The sequence below is a fragment of the Rhincodon typus genome, chromosome 22, assembly GCF_021869965.1.
Source record: "Rhincodon typus isolate 14 chromosome 22, sRhiTyp1.1, whole genome shotgun sequence".
NCBI classification, from domain to species: domain Eukaryota; kingdom Metazoa; phylum Chordata; class Chondrichthyes; order Orectolobiformes; family Rhincodontidae; genus Rhincodon; species Rhincodon typus.
The window spans coordinates 30,470,497-30,493,737 of NC_063353.1; the positions used below are offsets into that span (position 1 = coordinate 30,470,497).

Genomic DNA, 23,241 nt, shown 5'->3' on the forward strand with positions numbered 1-23,241 from the left:
CCCAACCCCACCCCTCCTCTCCTTCTCTTTTGGAGCTCCCTTCCCCCTCCCCCGTTTCTAAAGAAGGGTCAACTTTCCTGCTCCTCTGAGGCTGCCTGGCCTGCTGTGTTCCTCCAGCTCCACACCGAGAAAGAAAACTTAGTCGATTGGTCTGATTTCTACTTTCCTACAGTAATATGTGTGCCGAATCATGAATGCATATGCGAGTACAATCTACATTCTAACTTGTCACAATCTCTTATTTTATAGTCAGTTCCCAATAATAATAAATTGTTCAGCTTACAGGGTGCATGGTATATCATCCAACATCACTTTTACATCTTCTTGCCTTCCAATATTTAAGTTTTCTCCACTGATTGTTAGACTGGTTCCTCCAGCATTTATCCCTTGTACTGGAGTAATATGTGTAGGATTTGGGTCCTGGTCAATTTTGAAAAAAAAAAGACAGGTTAGCTCTACATAGATTTACAATTTCTGCAAGTAATGAGATAAACATCTAAGTGCTTCTACTGAGTTTTTATTGATTGACACTTTTTTTCTAGTATATATTTTAGGAAATCAGGGATTATAGATAAAATGCTGAATTTGTTTAGCTACCTTCACAGCAGACAAAATTGAAATATGGAATTTGAAATCTGATAAAATGTGTGGAAAAGGGATACTCACAATGTATGCAAACCTGCTTTTCGAAGTACCATTTTTGTTATTTTTTAGCTGAATGTGAACAAAATTATGCTGGGAATTTGAAACGTTATTTAATTCACAAACAACCCTGCAAAACAAAAAAAAATTAAAAAGTAAATTATGAAACCATTAACAGACCTGATGAAAATCAGAGCAGAATAGGCTAAACCTGAATTATGTGATGCAAGTAAGCAGTTATTAAGTTAGAACATTCTCCTCCATCTAAGTGAGGATATAATCTTACACAAAGTCTGATCATGCCTTAAAACATCTGCTGGAATTTGAAGGTAGTGGAGCATTCAGTTGTGCAAGGTTGAAGGCCTGGCAATCTTTCTTGCAGTAATCTGCTTGGATCAACACAAGGTTTGGGTTTCCTTCCAAATGCTGTTCCATGGTTCATCCCTCTGCAGTGATGGCAGGTAAATATCCCACAAAACTGACATCAGTTGAAGTACTATGGAATACAGCCCAACTTGGACTAATTGCTCTTACTAAATCTTAAATCAAGAGAAATCCACCAAGTTGGTTCCAATCTTAGCCTACTACCATTGCTCTCAATCTGACAACCACAGAATTGTTGCAGCGATGAAAATAGCCATTTGGCCCATAATATTTGCATCAGCTCTCTGAATGAGCATCTCACACAGTGTCAGTGTCATTTCTCCTGCCTTCTCCTTATAACTGTGCCCTCTAGTCCTTTTCAAATAATTCCCTTGTGAATACTTTGGTTGAACCTGCCTCTACCATTGAGCAGCACATTCCAGAACCTAATTATTCATTGTCTGAATATATTTTCTTCATATCATTTCTGCATCTTTCACAACTTACATGATGTCTGTGCTTTCTTGCTTGCAATTCTTTCACTAGTTGGGATTCACTATTTTATCCTCATTTACTCTGTCCAGAACTGTCCTGATTTTGATCGAATCTCCCCACGCCTTCTCTTCAAGGAAAACCAGTCCAAGCTTCTCCAAGCTTCTCCAATCTACCTCCATCGCTGAAATTCCTCATCCTCTTCTGCATTCTCTCAAAAACCTTCACATTTCTTCCTGAAGTGTGACACCCAGAACTGTTCACAATACCATGGGTGAGGCCAAACCAGTGTTGCTCTTGTACATTATTAATGGGACGCAGAACCTAGAATGCTTAATTAACTCCTCTCTCAACCTCCCTTGGCCACTTTTAATGACTTATGCACCAGGTCCCTCTGCTCCTGCACCCGCTTTAGAGTCACAGCCTTTAGTTTATATAGCCAGAAGAAATGTAAGATTCAAATGCAAGTGCGAGGCATTTTTTTTGTGAGGATTTCTCACAATGAGATCCAGCAAGTTTTCTCACCCAAACATACCAAAATCAACTCATTAACTACCTACTCCACCCCTATGGCAACCCTCAAGTATGATTCTATCTCCACTCTCTGTTCCTGGAGCAATTTGTCACTGGGGCAATAGGCTGGAATTGATTGGAATCCCTTGTTTCCTCGTCATCTTTAAAAGTGAAACTCTGGCAATCCAAAGCTGCCCTGCATGGCAGGCAGGGGGAAATTGGCATTTTAATTTAAGGACAGGATCCTGGAAGTCATGCTGGACAGGAAGGTGCAAATGTGGGACATTTTCTTCCATCAGGACTAGCAGAGGAGGCCAGTCTGATCCGAGGTTACCACTCAGCTCATTGCATTTTCAGCTCTCTGGAGAAATACCCAGCACTGTGGGAAAGCATACTATGTGCTTCACTCTGCCAACATAAATGCCACTGTCCTTTCTGCAATACCTCACAGTCACTATCACTGCTACTGTTCTCACCTCCCGCCAAGCCCCATGCTCTACCACCCTTACAATTGCCTGCAACATCTTCCCTCACTGATTCTCACCCAGTCTACCCCCTGATATCACAAACACCTCATGCTTTCTGTGCTGCCTACACACTCGCTCAGGACACCTCCCAACCAGCACCAAAAGTAACGTGTATATACCTCACACTCATCTTCTCCAGTATCTAAGCCTCCTATATTTCAGGAGAATAACAGTCCACAGTAGGGTAGAAAGAATCAAGGCAGGTGTTGGACTGCCTGACATTTGGCTCCTCACCCCAATAAGGATCCTTACTGTCCGCTAAGCAGCTGACTGACATTGTCAAATCCCATGGACTGGTATTAGATGCTGTCTGGACCCCTTTGTGAAGGTGAACTCCCTTTACTTTACTGAGGCCTGCTGACAACCATGACAAGGTTTTTGCTCAGGTGTCTGCAAAAAACAGCAAGGGAAGACAGAAATAATACTAGCCTAGCCTCTCTGGCTGAGGGGGCAAAAGGCACAAGGTAAGGCAAGGCAATGCTGTGAGCATCCAGACAGGCACAGAATGAGTGAGTGCTATGATAGCAAGTGCAGTGATGGAGATGCAACCTGGTGCAGTCCATGAGCGGGTGTCTGGTTCCGAGTTGCACAGTATCCTCGCTGCAGCATTACAATGATATTTCCTGGTGCAGCCTAAGCGGCCACACTGAACTGCAGATGTGTCCTGCAAGTGGATTGGAGATTCGCCATGAGGGTTCTGAAAAGCTGGGTTAGATTCCAATACCCATAGACATGGGGTGAGTGTGGTTAATGCTCGTGGTGTATAAAGATGATGTTGGTGAACAGTGTCCAACATGGAGGTCCTCTGGAGTAAGTAGTGAATTTAAATAGCTAGGTACCTGTTCCTGTTTCTGTTTCCATGTGAAGATTTCTTCATGGCATTTAACAATCTGTAATCCCCTTAATTGGTGATTTGTCACTGCGTAGTGAGAAACCTACCAAGCTACTCAGCAGATGAATAAAAGGTGGAACAGGATGCTCGTGATATTGAGATATGCCTTGCCTGAATTCTCATCTATTTCTGCCACAAATCTTGCAATAGCCCATGTCGCTCAGTTCTCTATACATTTTCACCTACAATCTCTGGTCAATACAATGCATACATGGGAAGCAATGCTGTTTTACATTTCGTGGCCTTCCTGGACAACAATGTGCAAAGTTCCTCTGCAAAGCTAAGAATGGAAAATGACTTCTGCAGGAATGAAGGATGTCTTTAGTTGAGAACCAACTTGCAGAAAGGGAATATAAAGAAATGTAAGCTACTTTCAGTTTCACAATGCCCACTTACTCATTATAAACCAAACGGAGTTTTGGTTCGTAATGTTAATTTTATTTTTGGTTTTGCTCCTAATTGGTATGTCAGGATAAAATGTTGATATTGAGGTGACAATTGTGGATTTTGCAGGTGCTACTGAATAATTCAAGTTTAACATTTTTATAAATTAAATTTCAGAGGAAATATTTGCACATTATAGTCATAGAGTTGTACAGCACAGAAACAGACCTTTCGGTCCAGCTCGTCCATGCCGACCAGATATCCTGAATTAATCTAGTCTCATTTGCCAGCATTTGGTCCACATCCTTCTAAACTCTTCCTATTCACGTACCCATCCAAATGCGTTTTAAGTATTGTAATCGCGCCAGCCTCCACCACTTCCTCTGGCAGCTCAGGTCCTTTTAAATCTTTCCACTCTCACCTTAAACCTGTGCCCTCTAGTTTTGGACTCTCCTACCCTGGGAGAAACGACCTTGGCTGTTCATGCTATCTATGCCCCTTATGATCTTATAAGCCTCTATAAGGTCACCCTCAACAAAAAAACAGGATTCATCCAAAGATAACAGTAGAATAAATATCTCAGAAATTGGATCTAAAAAATTACTGAAAGCACACAAATACTTGAAAAATCTACTTAGGTACCAATGAATCAGAGCCTCATCCTGCCCTTTTGCACACTCTCCTCAACCTCAATGAAACAAATGATAATTATCCGGCTAAGTAATGATGGTCTCTGGAAAAGCCATGAGACTTCGGTGATGCCTGTATGGGCCTAATGAACTGTTAGAGAGTGCTGGAGTGCAAGGGTCATGCCCCTGACAAAAATCTCATTGCTTGGCTCAACACATGATCTTCTCTTACTTGGGTACTTCACTTAAGATACATCACTCCAGTATTGTGCTGAGTATAATGCAGGATGGAGTTGGCTAGCACCACAGAAGTACATTCTTGCTGCAGATTGACATGTGGTTATAATTGTACACTATTGAGCTAATATTACTTTTTAAAATCATAGAAGAAAAATTGCCAACATGGAATTTCACTCTTATATGAACATCAGAAGGAAGAGGACTAAGGAAAGGGTCTTTGTTTCCCTAATCCCTTTATTACATATCTATGCCCCAGTACTGACTAGATGAGGTGTACAAACTATTTTAGTTATCAGAAACAAATGTCAGAGAATAAGACAATAAAATTAGGGACATAATTTATCAGTGTACTAAAGTGTGTGCACTAAATCACGTCTGCTGCACCAGTTGATTCATATTGATGTCAACTGGAACATTATTACAGAAGATATGTTTCCTAGAATAGTTTTGCTTAAGTAAGGATATACTGTTGAGAAAATTGAAAGAACTGTGATGCTGTAAATCAGAAACAAAAACAGAAATTGCTGGAAAAGCTCAGCAGGTCTGGCAGCATCTGTGGAAGTTCTGAGGAAGGGTCAGTGGACCCGAAACGTTAACTCTGATTTCTCTCCACAGATGCTACCAGATCTGCCAAGCTATTCCAGCAATTTCTGTTTTTGTATGCTGTTCAGAACACTGTTTAGTGAAAACTCAATCATACCAGGCTGTAGAAGATCACTTTTGATAAGTAATAAAATCAGAAAATCAATGCAACATTCTGAACCTAAATTACAGTGTTAATTTGCAATAAAAGCAGAAATTGTCCGAGTGTTCAGCAGATCTGACAGCATACATGGAAGGAGAAACAGAATTAATGTTTTAGATCGATGATCTTTCATTGAACACAATAACACCTGCTTCATTCCATAGATGCTACCAGTCTGTCGAATATTTCCAGCCATTTGTTTTTAATTTCAATTTTCAACAGCATTGCAGAACTGACTTTTGTAACTTTACTTTTCGATAGGTAATTTTTTTATTCAGCAGTCATTTGTACTACACAATTACTTCTGGTGTACCTGACAGAGATGGAATATTGTTCTGCGACTTGATTGCATACGGCATTTCCAACTTTGATTTCCCTGATATCATCAGAAGACGTTCCAAGATTTGAGCCTTTGATGGTCAGAAGGATTCCTCCCTCAAGAGGTCCATTAATGGGATCCAGCTAAACGACAGTCATAATTAATGGATTAACTTTATGCATGTAGTTTTGTTTTACTTTAAGAACTAATATAGCTTTACACATCCAGACAATTGAAAAATAAAGATCAATAGACATTTCATTAAACATACCCACAGGCTGTTACTTCTAATTTTGAAAGTAGGAATATTTTTCCTCAGTGATTGTGATCATTCTGTAATTTAATTTACGTACTAAATGTGTCAGAAAAGTTTATATAAAATGTATACCCAGGTTTTGGACCCATTTATCATTGTGTTTGTACTGAAAATTAGGTTATTTCCCACAACAGTCCTAATTAATCACCACAATTTCAGATATTTTTGAGATCAGGGAAAATAAGTCTTAATCATCATTACTTACCTGTGAAATAGTTGGAAATGGACACTGATCAGTCATATCAATAACATCATCACAGTGACGTTTATAAACGCATCTTTTCAGGGTCTTACACCAAATGCATTCATATGTTTTGTTAGCAGAGAGACAAAGACTGCAGTCCTTGTGGCTGTATCCACAATTATAAAGAGTCACTTGAAATAAAAAAAGTGTATCTTATATTATAACATTACACCATTTTTGTATGAATGCATGCAAACTCTTCTGGGAGAAATAATCAATTAGTACAGACACTTACAAACAACAGAATTAGTGAAGGCACACAGAAAATTTGTGAATCAAGAATTACACTGATTTCTTTATAGTCCAATCCCCTGCTACCACCCTAACAGTGCAGCTATTCTTCATGTATGAACATAATAAATATAGGAACAGACTTAGTGTCAATAGGCTATCAGGGCAGTAGGGCTTTCTCTCAGGAGAGCCAAATGTTTCCACTCAATGTCAACACGTGCATGTTTCCAGCATGGCTTGTGACTGCACACAAATATAAACTAATTACTTCTCGTTCAACATAAAATGCAAATTTCAAATGTTCCTGACGTCTGGAATCAAGGCATTGTGTGAACACAGAACATTAATAATAATCTTATAAAATGAACTGTAATCAGATCCATTTTCTACTTGTTAGTGGACATTTCCACACTAATCTACTGTGACACTAGGATGCCTTGGGCCAGTTATTTTAATTGTTATCCAGTGGGCTTGATTAGGGACCTGAAGCTGACTAAAGGATGAAGAAAGGTATTTTTATCCCCTCAAACATTCCTGTTCTCTCCTGCATCAGAATTTTGAAGCTCCTGCACATTAGCTAACATGATTATAAAATCACAGGATCCCTACAGTGGGGAAAGAGGCCGAATTGTCTGTAGAATTCCTAGATTATTTGTGAAACATACTCTTACCACGTAATTGGCATTCATCTGGATTTTTCCTTATTAATTAAGGCCAGCATTAATTGCTCATCCCTCATTGTCCTCAGGAAGGTGGTGAGCCAACTTTTTGAATTGCTGTTGTCCAGGCGTACCTAGAGAGCTGTTAGAATGAGCTTTCTAGGGTTTTGACCCCATGACAATAAGCAATTGGTAATGTATTTCCAAATGAGGGGAACTTGTGTAGTGATGAACACATGTGCCTGCAGCCCTTGGTCTTCTAAGTGATAGCAGGTCAAGTCTGAATGGTGCTGCAAGGAATTCGTAGTGTGTTTCTATAGTGCATAGATGATGCATACTGCAATCCTGGGGCACCGGTAGTAGAAAGAGTGAACGTTTAATGTAATGGATGGGATGCCAATCAAGACAGTTGAGTTTCTCGAGCATCGCTGAAGGTCCTCTCCTTTGGCAAGCAGGAAGCATTCTATCACACTCCTGCCTGCTGCCTTGTCAACAATGAAATAGGCATCATATAAGCAAGGAGATTAGTTGCCCATTTTCTAATTCTCATAATTGTCCTTCTAACAAAGACAATTTATTTACATATTTGGAAATGATCTATAAATTACAATTGAATGCAAACTTCTGCATTCTTTGAATTATTGAATCTTGGGACCTTACTGGGTTATAACACAAAATATACTCTAGGGTATCAGTGGCAGTGTTAATATATGTGGTCGTGAGTTAGGAATGAAAGTAATCAAACAGGCTTCAGATGCTTAAACATTGACTAGTGATACCTACTAAAATTACAAGCTTAAAAACAAGCAGGATTAGGGCCAACTCCTATTGTGCAATTTTGAATAGCCATTGGAGGTGCTTTGCAAGCAGGGAACTAAATCTTTGCAAGTGGTCAATTTCTGCAGGAAAGAAGAGGAAGGAATAAAATTGTCAGAATCTAATTTTCAAAACACTTCGCCTAAGAGATGGTGTTTCTTAATAACCTCCTTGCAAGTTATACTTTGCTCTTGACTTCATCTTTTCTTTCCCCATCTGACCCACTGTGCCCCAGTCTGTTTCCAATCTTGCCGAAAACAAAATCACTTACCATCTAATTTGCTATCTATTATTTTCCCTTCTGCTTGTACAACAAAATGTACTATGCGGGTTTCATTTTCATCATAGGAAAACTGAAAAGACATTTTACACAGAAGTGAATTTAAAATACCGCATGTCAACAAAAGTAGTAAATAAAATTTTACATTGGTTCAATAATTTCTGCTCCGTTGGTACTTCTGGGTTTCATGGAACAGAATTGTACTAATATGCTCTATAAAACTGTTTAATTCTTAGTGCGGTCAACAAAATCTCTGCAATGGCAAAGGTAGTTTGTTTTAATTCTTTTTTTATTTTCAGTGTGGAAATTAAAGGAAGGCGGTTGATGAAGAAGAGAAATCAATGCACATAAACCATTGGGCATGTAAACCAGCTCAGAACCCAATGAACCAGAGTGGAAACAAGCCATCCTCAATGCCAAGGAACTGTCTAAGAAGAGATTGTTTCTTGGAATGTCCCAATCACTGAGCATCACAAATCAATGCCATTGTAGGGAAGCAATTCAGTTACTGTACCTGCTATTTTCAAATAGTAAACAGAGGCATTTTTACCTGAATACATTAACCAAAAGATAAATAATAGCAGAGGAATTCCTATCCTTTGCTATTATGTCCCTACCGTAATTTCTTAAGATGTGATGTGACCGTTTGTTCCCCATTTGGGAAAAGAACAATATTAGATATGGAAAACTAACTCACCCAGGAGCAAAGGCTGAGAAATTGTTCTCATGCCTGATCCAATTACTTGACAGAAAATGCAGGGCAAAATGAAGGGCTGCAACCACTGGGTGAGCAGTGACTCATTATATGCCTGCTCTTTCAGCTACCACATTAAAACAAACACTTTGCTTACATTCATTAAAGGAGTACTGGTGAAACGGCGAAACTGTGCAATGCAAAATCTGCATTGATACTGCCAAATGAGACTGCAGCACCCTGAAACTGGCCTCGGGTTGGAATATTCAATTTCATTTGACACTTAGCCACTCGGAAATTGGCAGTGGCCACATCAGGTGCATGGGATGGTGACTACAAGCTGGCTCCCTACCGTGAGAATTGTGTTTGCAAAACACAAAACAGACAATAACAAGTTACTCTCTTAGTCTTCCAAAATATGTAGAAAATTAAGTTGCAAAGCAACCTCCCTCTTGTCTCAGTAAAAATATTCCCTTCCCTTAAGTGTTATGTTATAACTATTTTTTTAAAATGAAATATATGAATTGGAAGCCAGAATAAATATTCATGTCAAAGACACTTCTTCATCAGTAACATTTCCAGCAATTTTGTCCCATAAACAATTTTATTAGCAACATTAATAAAAATCCCAAATAAAGGGAACAGCATTTCCTACGATATTCTCTTCAAAAGCAGTGAGCAGAAAATTAATTACATAAAATTGGATTTTAAAATACGAACCCACATTTAATAAGGGGTCTAACAACGAAATAGACAGAAATCAGCAATTTGCTTTGCAAACAGAATTTCACAAAATGTTAAATTTCAGTGAAGTTGACTGCGTTTTCGTATCATTTGGACCAGTCTGCAAGCTTTTACAAGTATGCAATGTCATAAAACAATACAACTGAAGAATTGTGTTCAGTTGAATTACCAACCTTAAAATTCTCACTCCAAAACATATCTGGTGGATTCCTGTTCACACCTAGAGTCTTTCTCACCAAGTTGTCAACAATTACTAGCTTCTTGTTCTGTAGTAAGGCAAAAAATAGAAAAAATAAAGAATCTGTCTTTTATTTTACGACTACTAAAAACTTTCTTCTTGCACTTACCTGGTAAAAGTTTAAATTCTTCCCATGAAATGAAATATTAGCAGTTTCATTCACTGGAATTAATAGTGGTAATGCATTTTCAAAACGTGGACAGTTTTGAGCCTAGAAAGAAGCCAAAGAAATTGAGATACACCAAATAAACAGTTTTATATCAAGTAAATTTAAAAGCTCCCTTTCAATGCTATCTACTGTCAACATTCCCACATATTAAAGTTATTGTTTCAAATGGAATAAAAATGACTACACAGTGATTTTCTCATTAACTTATCTAAGGAGAAATTGAGAAACAAAAGTCCACATCACACTTCTGCTTCCACATATCATACACAATCATATCAATAAAAGACCTTAATCTGAATCAAAACTTAAGATTTTTTTTCCCATCGTCAAAGAGTCAGAGCAAAGTCTTTAATATCTACACTTAGTTTCTAAGGAGTTAATTTTTTTGGCCATGGACAAAGTATAACTGCATTCCAAACTCCAGTACTTGACCATCTGCATTTAATTATATTTCTGTGTTATTAATATGGCCTTAATTACATGTTCTGGGAATGCACTAACTCTGCTGAAGTCTGAAGAGAACATAATTCTACTCAACTCAAATTTGATTAGTCTCTCTAAAAATGTTCAAAATCTTGTGTCCTACATTCAATACATGATTAACTAATTGTAGAAACTGGAGTAGGCTACTCCTGACTATCCATTTGCTCCATCTTCTGCGTTGCTAGATATGGCAGCCTTTTTATCCTTTTATTTTTGATCCTGCGACTCAAAACTTTGAAGTATTCATCTCCCATCTAAACTTTTCAAATGATTAAAATTATAAGTCTTTTGTGGCAATGTATCCTGACAGCCTTTGGTAGTAATTGGCAGCCGGCACCCTGAGGCCGTGACCGTACAACTGATCAAATTTTCAATATTAAATGATATCATGATACATTCCAATACTCAATATGTTTATTGATAATAAAAGAATAAATTTTAATGTGTGACTGCTATAAATTTAGCGTCTGCTGTTGAGGCTGGAAGAATCAGCTGTGTGTCTACATACTCCTTTAAGTTATCTAAGCTACCATGGCTTTAGTGGGAATGCTGCATTGGAAATCAAGCCTCACTATTCCAGAAGTTGTCATAAATGTGAAATATGACCAACCTAATCCCTAGTACGATTAATAGCAAATTATGACCACTATCTAAGATAAAACTGATTACCAGGATGAGCCTATAGGTCACTCTATCAAGCACAACCTGCACCGCTTTCCATCCTCATGCGAATCATAAATGTGCAACAAAATGGAAACTGACTGCAACCACGTTCGAGTGGGCAGCACAAATGTTTTTTGTTGTGTTTGGGCAGATGGGCTCTACTTAGGAGGCTCTTCAAGGGTTAATTGCATCGAGCAAGCACTTGAACAGTATCTACTGAAGACAACTGTAATCATAGTACCCTGCATGTGAAATGTATACGGTTAGGGTTACCAAAAATCCAACTCAGTGGGATACAAATCCTGGACACAAGCAATCTTAACCACGTCACTGATCATTAGAGACTGAAGTTGGTCATCTCTGAAGGTGAAGTAATCACAGGTGACCTTAGAAGTGTCACCTATGCAGCACAATTCACAAAGACAATTCAAGATCTCAGAAGTTGCACAAGGGCATGGAGATGATTTCTACACACCTTAAACTGTTATGTACTTGCCAACATAGGCAATATTGCAAATAAGACTTTCTTGGTGGTTGTGGGACAGGACAAGATATCAATAATTATAAAGTATCTACAATCTTCTATTGCATTTGTGTGTCATGGCTTGTGCTACATATTTCAGAATAAGGTCCCTGTTGTCAAAAATCCATGTAAAGGCATTTCATTGTCCTCTTTGTCAAATTGCTCCATGTCCTGACGTATTGAAGATTGGGCTGACCTGTCATTTATGTGTGGTGTGAATACTGACTGGTTACATTACTAAAGAGCTTGTTCTGTTTCTGATATTCCCCATATAGGATCATTGGAACCATGACTCGATCTAGATCTAGCCACAGCAGGGGTCATCGTTACAGTCGCTGTGGGGCAACAAAGACTCAGAGAAGTTGAAGAGCAGCAGATGCATCAGCAAGCCCAAGACCAGCAGTAACCTCCAACAGCTGCTGAACAGTCTCCACATATAGAAATCACAGCTTAACATCCCCCCGAACACAGATGGGGTATAGAAGTCCCAAAGTGTACAGTCCTCGATGTTATTTCTTCCAAATGAGTGAGGGTCATTGCCTCTACTCATTTAGGATGTTGCATGACACCATCACAGAATTCTGCAACTGCTGGAGGGGGACCTGAGCTGAATGGGTGGGTAGCTATCTAGGTGACAGCTGTGTTAACTTTTTACACAGCTAGCTACTCCTAAGAATCCACTGGGAATCTGTGTTAAATCTCTTAATCCTCGACTCACAAATTTATTAAAGATTGTTACAGATGCAATTTGTAACAAATCACACTCTGCCATCTTTTTCCTTGATGTTTAGCAAGTGCTGCAGCTTAGGCAATAGGCTTTTACAAACTGGCTGTCTTCCCCTAGGTTCAGGGTGCTATACACGTTTAGGGTGCTGTAGACTGCCTTATCGTAATGCAACAGACATCATTAATGAGCATCATAGAAGATTGAGATACATATCTTAGCAGCTACATTTTTGAGAACTCCAATGTTCCTGCTTCATTTCAAGGGTCAGAAGTCTTACAAAGATGGTTACTGAGAGGCAAAGGATTCCTCTGGAACCACAGATGATGACTTCATAATGCAGCCCTCTGACTGAGGCCAAATGCAAACACAATGCAGCCTATTCTTCAACCTTGGCCTTTGTAGAGCAGATGAAAGGGCTGCTGAAGATGAGGGTTAGTGTGGAGGGGATGGGCAGCACAGTTCAGGCAGAATAAACCGTATAATCCTTACATGCTATGCCCTGCACAACGAGAGACAGCATAAGAACATTACCTCCTGCAGGATATACAGCTGCAGCACCAAGTGCAACAAGCTTGACAGAACTTAACTGACACTGGGGTTTCAATTATTCAGTTAGAGCAGTGTACGTCTGTTGTTTCACAAATTGCAAGCAGTCCCTGTCTGTTCCCAGAAACAAATACAGCTTTTCTTTATTTTTTTCTTCATTTTTTTGTTCCAATTGAATTAAGGTAAACATTTTCAACCATTTGAAGACTTTCTAGAATATGATGTTCCCACATTGAACAATAAGATGTTATGCTTTGCTGGGCATTAAGGCAAGAGTAGCATTTCCTTAGATATGATTGTATGACAGGACGATGTGTAGCTTAGTTCTTGTAACTGCAGTTACAATGACAGTTGATAATGTAAAATTGCAATACGTTTGCGAATGAGAACTATGAGAACTTGTATTTGCAATGAAGTGTCACAACTAGCATCTATATGCTGTCAGATTACTTAATCTGAACAATCAACATCCTTTCTCTCCCAGCACTCCAACCACCCCCAACCCCTCCCACTGTTGCATATATGCGCCCCTGCCACAATTCACTTCAGCTCTGAGGAAGAGTCATCTAGACTTGAAATGTTAGCTTGTTCTCTCTCCATGGATGTTGCCTGGCCCACTGTGATCTCCCACATTTTCTGTCTTCAGTGCAGTAACATAACCGATTCTTCAGGTGCTCAAACAATTAAAAATTAACCCTGGGTATCCATGATTCATAAAGTTTAATTTCAATACACCAGGAATGCTCAGTTCTGTTACATGGTGCTTCAAACAGGATTTTGAAATTTTTCGCTTTATATCTAAGTTCAGCAGTGTTTTCACTGTACTTCATCATCACTGTTTCCTTAACTGTTATCTAAATAGAAAAGCAAGTTGAATGTTACTTGTTTTAACCTGTGAGAAGCCAGATAAAAACAATAAGTCAAAAGTTACCATTTTACTTTGAACAATATTTAACTGATCTCCTTTCGTGTGACCATCTTTGCATGTGTGTTCCGAAATATCCCAGTGGCAGGTCCACTTGCTTCTTACACAGGAGTCACACCTAAACAGTAAATGTATGCACATATACACAAATTATTAAATCTCAACAACTACTAGGTTTCTGGTTAGCATACCTACTTCTAAATCTGAAGTTTTTAATTGCAAAATTAAATAAGAAACGCCCTATACAAAAACAAAATGTTGCAGATGCTGGAAATCCAAAAAAAAGAGAAACAGAAAATTCTGGAAATACTCAGCAGTTCATACAACTTAGTGAAGAGAGAAACACAACATGATGGTGTTTTATCTGAACAGTGAAAAGTTTGAACTGCAACAAGGTTTAGCAGGTACAGTGATCAGGAAATGGCTATGTAACTACTACATTGTCACTAACACCAAGATTGTTCAGTATGTTTCTTTAGAGAAAGAAATCTGACATCCTTACCTGGTCTAGTTTCTGTGTGACTCCACATCCAAAGCAATGTAAATGACTCTTACCTGCCCACTGAAATTGCCTAGTAAGTTACTCAGTTGCATATACAAAGATGGCTCACCACCATCTTCTTGAGGGCAATAAAATGGGAATAAATCCTGGGCTCAGTGACACATCCATGGAACCAAATTTCAAAAAAATCCTTACCAGGGCAACAAATGAAACAAGAAGCCATTACCTACCTTTTGGATCTTGAGCAACACGCACTCCCTGGCCTGCTCCCGTCATCATATTGACTTATTTTTCTTTGCTAATTAATTGGTTCCAAATGCATTGTGCTTTAGCTTTGCAATCCACTGTTGTCTACTGCTCTCCAATTTGGCTCACAGAGCTCATCCACTCCTACTTCTAGCATCAAATCACAAACTTAATTTTTTATTCATGCATGAGATGCAAGCATCTCGACCTAGACCCGTTTTTACTAGCAGCCCTAATTATCCTGTAGATGGTGATGGTGAGCTGCCTTCTTCAACTGCCGGAACCATTTACGTGGAGGGACATTCAGGGAGTGCCTTCCAGGATTTTAACACAGCAATGCTGAGGGAACAGTGACATGCTTTCAAGTGAGACAGTAGATGACAAAGCAATAACAATGCCACTGAACATCAAGTGGCGTTGATTAGATTTTTTCTTGTTGGAGACGCTCATTGCTTGGCACTTGTGTGGTGCACGAGTTCCTTGCCACTTATGAACCCGAGCCTGTATATTGTCTAGGTCATGTTGCATATGGGCACAGACTGCACAATCATCAGCAAATGTCCCCACTCCTGATCTCATCAAGCAAGCAAGATTATTGATGCAGTACCTGAAGATGGTTGGGTTTGTGACACTACCCCAAGGAACTCCTCCAGCTGAGATAACTGACCTCCAATAACTATCTTCTTTTGTGCTATGTACAACTCCAAAGAGGGGACGGTTTCCCTGATTCCCATTGTCTCAAGTTTTCCTAGGACTCCTTGTCATACTCTGTTAAATGCCACCTTGATTCAAACACAGTCACTCACGCCTTATCTCTGGAGTTCAGCCCTTTTGTCCCTTTTTGGATAAATGCTGTAATAAGATCAAGTAAAGGGTGGCCATAGTAGAACGCAAACTGATTATCAGTGAGCAGATTATTCCTTTGCAAGTGCCACTTGATAGCGCTGTCAACACTCTCACTTCCATCACTTTTATGATGATTGATAATTGATTTATAGGACTGGAATTGGCTAGGATGAATTTGTTCTGCCTTTTAATCCACAGGACATACTGGGGCAAATCTTTCACATTTTCAGGTAAATTCCAGTGTTGTGGCTATACTAGAACAGCTTAGATAAGTGCATGATTAATTCTAAAGCATGAATCTTAAGTGGTATTGCTGGAATGTTGTCAGGGCCCATAGCCTTTACAGGTGAATTTTGATGAGCGATAGCCATTTGCTGGTTCATTTCTCAGGGAAATGTCCTAACTAATCAGAGTCAACCTGCCCAAAATTTAAAGCAAGTCAGGCAGTTATCACTATTGGATCCATTCTCCATGGCAACACCTCCAGTAGAGTCCACTTGCCAACCAATATGCACTCTTTCATCTAATGCAGTATAAATATTGGTGCTCTCCTTCAATTGATATTCTTGTGAACTATCCTGATGAGTGCAAGGTAAAAAGCTTCAAAAAAATTGTGCCTTTTTTCAGTAATATACTACCAAATGACTGTTTAGAACTATTACCATGCAATTGTTATGGGCTGAGATTCTTAGTCAGTGCCTCTGTTATGTACTACCTTTTACGTCCAAGTCCTAATTTTTTTCAAGTATTCACATGTTCCATTGTCAACTCCCTCTCAATGTCAGCATTAACTATTCTCCTCCATACTATACTCCACTTGTTCATACGTTTTAAAAAGTGTTTAGTTTGTAGATAAAATATACTTAAGAAAAATGCAATTAATGAAGAAACTACATTGTCTGCATTCTTATATTTCCATGCAAACTTCTGTGATCTTTCTCCATTTTAGGACAGTGCTTAGTTGCTCTTTTGTTTGCATGGTCTTACAATGACAATGGAACAATTCAACAAACTAAATGCATTAAAGCACTAATTGGGGAAAGTACTTGCTTACATGATGTTATAAATCAGGATGGTACCCTAAAATGCTTGCACTTACTATTTTTATTTTAAATCTGATTTTCCATTTGGGTCTACAACATTATGTAGAAGTCGAGAGAAAACTTCCATCAACACACATTTTAAGACAATCTAGTTTTTAAAAACCTTAACTAATTTTGTGAATTCATTATCAAAGAAAAATTACTTACGGAATATTTGGAGACAGTGTCATGGCTGCATTACAGTCATAAAATGAGTAGTTGGTCCTTGTGAAATCTATTGTTTTTCCACCACTGACAATCTTCAGGTTCACCTCAATATCAATATAATCTACACAGTGGAAAATTCACAACGGTACCTTGTGAATACTTCTTCTAAAATGAGACTAGCATTTTAAAAAGAAACACACTGTATGTCACAAAGGAAAACAATTTGATGTCTTGCATTTTAAAGTGGGAAATTAATAAATCCATTATATTATGCAATTTTCTACCCAGTTGAAGATAAAAACCAATGAATATTTCTCTCAAAATCACCACCTTCGAATTCGTTTGGCTCTGAATTTCTCAAATATCAACATAATTAAGACCAAAACCTTCCTATAATAAATTCAAATAATGATGATTTAAAAGGAAAAATTGAGAAGTCTGGAAAACAGAATCAAAATATAAAATACTGGAAATTGACAGTGAGTGGATTAGAAAAAAGACAGGCCAGCAATCTGCTCAATCCCCTTTTCCTTTTCAGGACATTTTTCAATATTTTCTGTTTGCACTTTAATAACAACAGCCCTTGCACAGACACCAGATGACTAAACAAGTACACCAGTATAACATTATGTTTTCAACGTATTGTGCTATCAAGATATCAATATTTATTGCATGCTTGTTGGTATGGTATTTTTCTACAACATTCAGTTTTATCTAAACCAAATTTGATCACTTTTGTTTGTACCAAATCTCCTAAATATAATTTTCTTTTTCTGTTTAAGCTATCATTGTTCAGAAATATGGGGGTTGGTTGTTCCACTATCATAAAAAAGGTTTAGAGAAGCTTACCGAGTAATTCGTCTGCCTCAGTAAAGCAACACTCAATTTTTGTCTGGAATTCTGCCCCCAGTAGTAAAACAATGCTCCAAGCATATTTTTATACTTAAGATGCAAAAGCTATTTTCTGATAAACAAAAGATGACCAAAATTTCAAATGATGTTGCAAAAAACAAAGACTTTTTCCTTGCACATTAGATGCCATGACAGGAAAGTCTAACAAGGAAAGTCAACTTAAAACATTAGCCTGAATTCTATCATTATTTTGGTCAAAAATCATAACTTTTATATGAAAACTCACCTTGACCTGGAGGTGTAGCAGCTATTTGATTGATAGGTGGAGCCTCACAAAGAACATAACCTGTCGAATGTTTAAGACTAAATCCTTTAAAATTATTAACAGAACACTGTATTTGGTCTTGATCTGTTAAAGCAGGAAATGGCTCTATATTCAACTGCACCTGAATACATGAAAATGAAAATATAAATATGCAAAACAATTTTGTATTATAGACATCTCAAAATTCAAAACAATCAATTCTAAATGCCTTAAACGTTAATGTTATTTTCAAATAGCATTAACTTTACTGTACTGTCCAGAATCACATTTTGAAATCACAAGTTTGAAAGAAATTAAACCAAATTCTGATGAAGTAAATGAAATAAAATAATCAAGAATTTTGAGGCTTCAGTCCAACAGAATAGTCACGATAAATTTTGACTGTGCCTTCATAGTTGGGACCCACTTATTAGGATGATTGGCACAATTATCAGAAAGAATAGGAGCAATTACTGAATCTCAAAGTTAGTTATTTTTGGTAGTAATTTAAGAAATTTGGACCAACTCATTGAGAATTTAAGATATACATCCACATATCATCCATTGAGACAAAATCACAGAACTAATTGAGTCATACAGTCGTACAGCATGGAAACAGACCCTTTGATCCAACTTGTCTGCGCTGAGCAGACATCCCAATCTGACCTAGTCCCATTTGCCAACATTTGGCCCATTTCCTTCTAAACTCTTCCAATTCATATCCCCATCCAGATGCCTTTTAAATGTTGTAATTGTACCGGCCTCCACCACTTCCTCTGGCAGCTTGTTCCATACACTATCCACCCTCTGCATGAAAAAGTTACCCCTCAGGCCCTTTACAAATCTTTCCCCTCTCACTTTAAACCTATGCCATCTAGTTTTGGACTCCCCCACCTTAGGAAAAAGACCTTAAATATTCATTCTATCCATGCCCCTCATGATTTTATAAAATCTCTGTAAGGTCACCCCTCAGCCTCCGACTCTCTGGTGAAAATAGCCCCAGCCTATTCAGCCTCTCCTTATAGCTCAAACCCTCCCATTCTGGCAACTTCCTTGTAAAGCTTTTCTGCACCCTCTCATGTTTAAACACAATCTTTTCTTTAGATGGAGTGACCAGAATTGTACGCAGTATTCTAAAATGGCCTCTCCAATGTCCTGTACAGCCACAACATGACACTTAATGTCCTGACCAATGAAGGAACAATATTTTTTGAAATATTCATCTAACTTTAGAAACTGGAAACTACACTCAGTGAAGCATACCGGAGCTGGTGCATTTCGACTCATGTTCTGCGGGTCTGCATGAATCACTGTTGGGCACTGTTTGTTCAGACTCCACAACCAATGGTCTTTTTGGGCAGCTTTTGTACAGTGCATCTTCCTGGAGCAACTGATCAGATAGATTAAAGACGTCAAATGAATGAGAATACAGTCCTAGAACTTGCCTGGAATTACAAATAGTATTTGCTGTGCCATCCTACAAGCTTAGCATCATCTATGTTCTCCACCACATTGAAATCAATACTCGCTCTAACTTATTTGTTCAAAGGGTCTTGAAGTTATGGCACTCAGCTCCCTTCACCTTTCTTTTCACCAACATATTCAGGTCAAAATTAAAAGTTTAGCCTTTAACCACCATTTCCAAATTTATCTGCCTTTCTTTGCATCACAAGTCTTTCTCAAATTCATGAAGAAAAATTTACAGCCCATCAAACATTTTCTTTCAGAAACACAAGTCATTTTATTTTATTCCATGCAAATATATAGTTCTTAGATGAGAGGAAATTGTGGAAATCTATAATAAAACAAGAATAGACAGACAGCAAGCTCTAAAATACGGAATTCCAGTTACTTTTCATTCATTTGCAAGGGTTCCAGTAGTGCAGTGGTGGTGTTCCTACCTATGATGCAGATGGTCTGGATTCAAGTCAAAACTGCCCCAGACATGTGTCAGGACATGTCTAGACAGGCTGATTAAAAATATCTACAATTTGAGTCCTAACAGGAAACTGACATTAGATCTACTTTAAAAAGTAGAAATGAAAGTACACTGGTAACCTTCTCCAGTAAGCTACATTGGCTCTTCAGCCTAGACCTCAAAATGTAAGCAAGTGCCCTGTTCCCCATTGCTAAATGCTACTCCTTGATATATAAGCGAACATCACTGGCTGTCCGTTGATTCAAAGAAGAACAACGATGACAACTCAGTTCTTTGCTAGGAGAAACTCACTCATCTCATCTACCATTTGCTGCAGAAAAAGAAAAGAAAAATCTAACTTTTGAATAGTTGAGAAACAGGATGTTTTACTGAAGTTTTTGCTGCTTTATTTATTTGCCTCTCCAAAGAATGAAATTTGGGATACAACTTAGAAGTAACAACTATTAGTTGAGAACTTGGAAAGAACTTACCCCTTCTCAGATTTTATACAAAATATAGAAATGATTCTTAACAGATTTGTTAAATCTATGATGTCCTTGAAAAGAGAACTGGATACACACACACGCACACACACGAAGGAGTAAGAAAGGGAATAACAAGGTATAGATCTGGATGAACACAGAGCAGGAAAGCTGACGTTTCGGGTCTAGACCCTAAACGTCAGCTTCCTGCTCCTCTGAGGCTGCTTGGCCTGCTGTGTTCATCCAGCTCTATATCTTGTTATCTCAGATTCTCCAGCATCGGCAGTTCCTACTACCTCAGTAAGAAAGGGGAGTTTGGATATAGCAAGTAGTTCTGAAGGTGATTGGGTTAATTGATTCATTTATTGACGGGTAGATAGAAAATAAAGAGGGAAACTGGTGTTAGGCATGGAAATCTAGGTCCACGATTCCCAGAGTTTCACAAAAGTTAAAAATGTGACCAAAGTTTGCAAAATCCTCAGTTTACCTGTTGGATAAATCCAAATTAACAGAAAACACAAAGCAGATTTCAGTACTTAATAAGAAAATTTACTCATTACCAGTAAATAGACTTTATTCACATGTAATCAACTATCAACATCAGCACATAACTCCTTGTTAAAAAGCTCTAACCCTTTTAAACACTCCCAGCCCCAAATACACGCACACGGTCAAAAATAAATTATGGGAGATTGGAAAAAACTGGAAAAACAGTTGAACAGCATCAGTCTGAGATTGAAGGAGTGCTCTTTTTGTTTCTCAAAGCCCTTCAGTTATCTGACCTTTTCCTTCAGATTCTCTCACTTCTTCACAGGAGGCACAGCACGAGTGGTCCATGAATGATAAAGTCTCTGACTGGTTGTTTAAAAGCAACAGCTGACAGTAACTGGCTGGAGACAATAAATTGGCTTTCTTCAGCTGTTAGGTATTTTATTTGGAAAGAGCGCACCTGCCCTTTTAGCAGTCTGAAGTCTTCTGCCAGTACCTTTTACATATACAAACATGTTCAGCTACCCACAAGCCAATCAGATAGTTCTGTCAGGCTGATGGCCATAGATATCCACAACTGGTCAAAATAAACTACACTGCAACCTGTCAACAGCTAAATCTCACTTTCCATACACCCCAGGCACTAGCCCGACTATAGCTTCCCCCACTGCTTGAGCAAAGCTGCAGCGTAAATGCGATTTACGTGTTTCAGTAACTTGCTTTTTAGAAGTGCAGCAAACCCTTCCGACAATCCTTGGTTTTAAAACTGTACTTTTTTTGTTTTCATCAACAGAAAACAGAAAAATAAAAAGATGCAGTCTTTATACAGGTCAAAGTGATGTGTGGAAGGAGCTGCAAGGCTGAGCATTTAATAAAGTTCATTCACAAAGAAAGGTATCTGCTTTCTGTTTCAGATCCAAATTGACAAGGATTATCAAGAAATAATGCTTCAGAAGGTGACTGGCAATTATAAGAAATCAAAATAGAAAATGCTGAAAAACAGAATAGGTAATTTGGTAACTGAAAACAATGAGTTAATGCCTCACATTTTGGGAATATGTGCTACTCGTTAGGTCTTTCCTACCCCTGGCAGCTTGAACATAATGAAGATATATGATGTGAACGGGAAGATGTGTTTCACTATTTCAGGTCGCATTTACACATCCGAACTGTAAATTATTACTTAGAAATTACAGTAAAACAGATAATTTTGTGTTGGCATTTAACCTCCACATAACAGCATTCTCCTACTTCTGCAAGAAATCCATAATATATGCAATTGACAGAATCAAGACTAACCGCTTCCATCATTTCACTGGATGTCTAATCGAAAAGATTGAATGCTGCTAATATTATCTTGAAAGCATCACTCAACAACTTCCAAAAAGCAAAACTTACATTCCTTCTATTACACACCAACCACAGTAAGGATCTCTAGATGCAATGCAAGAATTGCAACTTTTGTAGCTGTTGCATTCCTCTACCGGCAGACGAGTGATCTGAAATGTAAGTATTCAACAAGAAACAAATGAAATTCTGCACATTCTGCAATGTAGAAATTGTTATACAGAATTACCATTCATTGCAACATCTCAAAACCATCTTTAACTTTATTTTGCATCAATCTATACCCTAGTAGCGAATAGCAACTTGGAAAGAATCATATTTTACACAGTTAATAAATGTAGGCAGTTTCTCCTCATATTTGATTTGATCTGTTGAAAGCAAGATACACTCTACAACACACAGCCTGTGTGCTAAGAGAACAGTACATTACATGCTGTGCCGATACCAATCATAAATCGTCTGCTAGGAGGTTCATGAGATTTCATCTCCCTCATACTGTGTCAATAGCCTAAATCACTTGGGACATATGGAGTAACCAATCAGGGCTTGAGGAATTCTATTAAAACTGTATCATATTGGGGTTCTTCTTATTGGTAGTGCACTGAGTTTCTTATTTCTCTCGCTGACGGCTTCACACTGAATATGTCCTGTGACACTTGAAACAGACCGACACCATGATTCAATTTTCAAACATTTTTGTTTTTGGAACAAAAGTGTGGATCAAATAAAAATATTAGAAGATAAAACTAAATATTACCTTTTTCTCAGTCATGACGTACAGGTGGTCCCTTTTTGCATTAAAAATAAGGTCACTGTTCACCTTGCTGTTTGGAGTCATATATACAGTCTGATAGTCATCAGTTTCATTGTCCAGGAATACCTATCGGATAGTGAACATTTACAACTGGTGTATAAGAAATGAGCTCAGAACAACACTACATACATAGTTATTTACCATTCATAAAAGGATACCTCTTAATTTCTGGGCTCTTTATTGTACA

General features: G+C 38.2%; 1 protein-coding gene across 1 annotated transcript in view; it reads right to left on the reverse strand.

Moving 5' to 3' along the window:
• LOC109913426 (plexin-B2) overlaps positions 1 to 23,241 on the reverse strand; it is a 138,034-nt gene that overhangs the window by 25,774 nt on the left and 89,019 nt on the right. The window contains exons 4-16 of the mRNA XM_048609967.1: positions 22,998 to 23,120; positions 22,292 to 22,392; positions 19,268 to 19,394; positions 17,987 to 18,146; positions 16,849 to 16,969; positions 14,011 to 14,122; positions 10,078 to 10,179; positions 9,904 to 9,996; positions 8,284 to 8,365; positions 6,268 to 6,437; positions 5,741 to 5,889; positions 667 to 772; positions 284 to 420 (exon numbers count right to left, since the gene is read on the reverse strand). Coding sequence (XP_048465924.1) covers positions 284 to 420; positions 667 to 772; positions 5,741 to 5,889; positions 6,268 to 6,437; positions 8,284 to 8,365; positions 9,904 to 9,996; positions 10,078 to 10,179; positions 14,011 to 14,122; positions 16,849 to 16,969; positions 17,987 to 18,146; positions 19,268 to 19,394; positions 22,292 to 22,392; positions 22,998 to 23,120 — 1,583 coding nt within the window. The remainder of the gene's footprint in view (positions 1 to 283; positions 421 to 666; positions 773 to 5,740; positions 5,890 to 6,267; positions 6,438 to 8,283; positions 8,366 to 9,903; positions 9,997 to 10,077; positions 10,180 to 14,010; positions 14,123 to 16,848; positions 16,970 to 17,986; positions 18,147 to 19,267; positions 19,395 to 22,291; positions 22,393 to 22,997; positions 23,121 to 23,241) is intronic.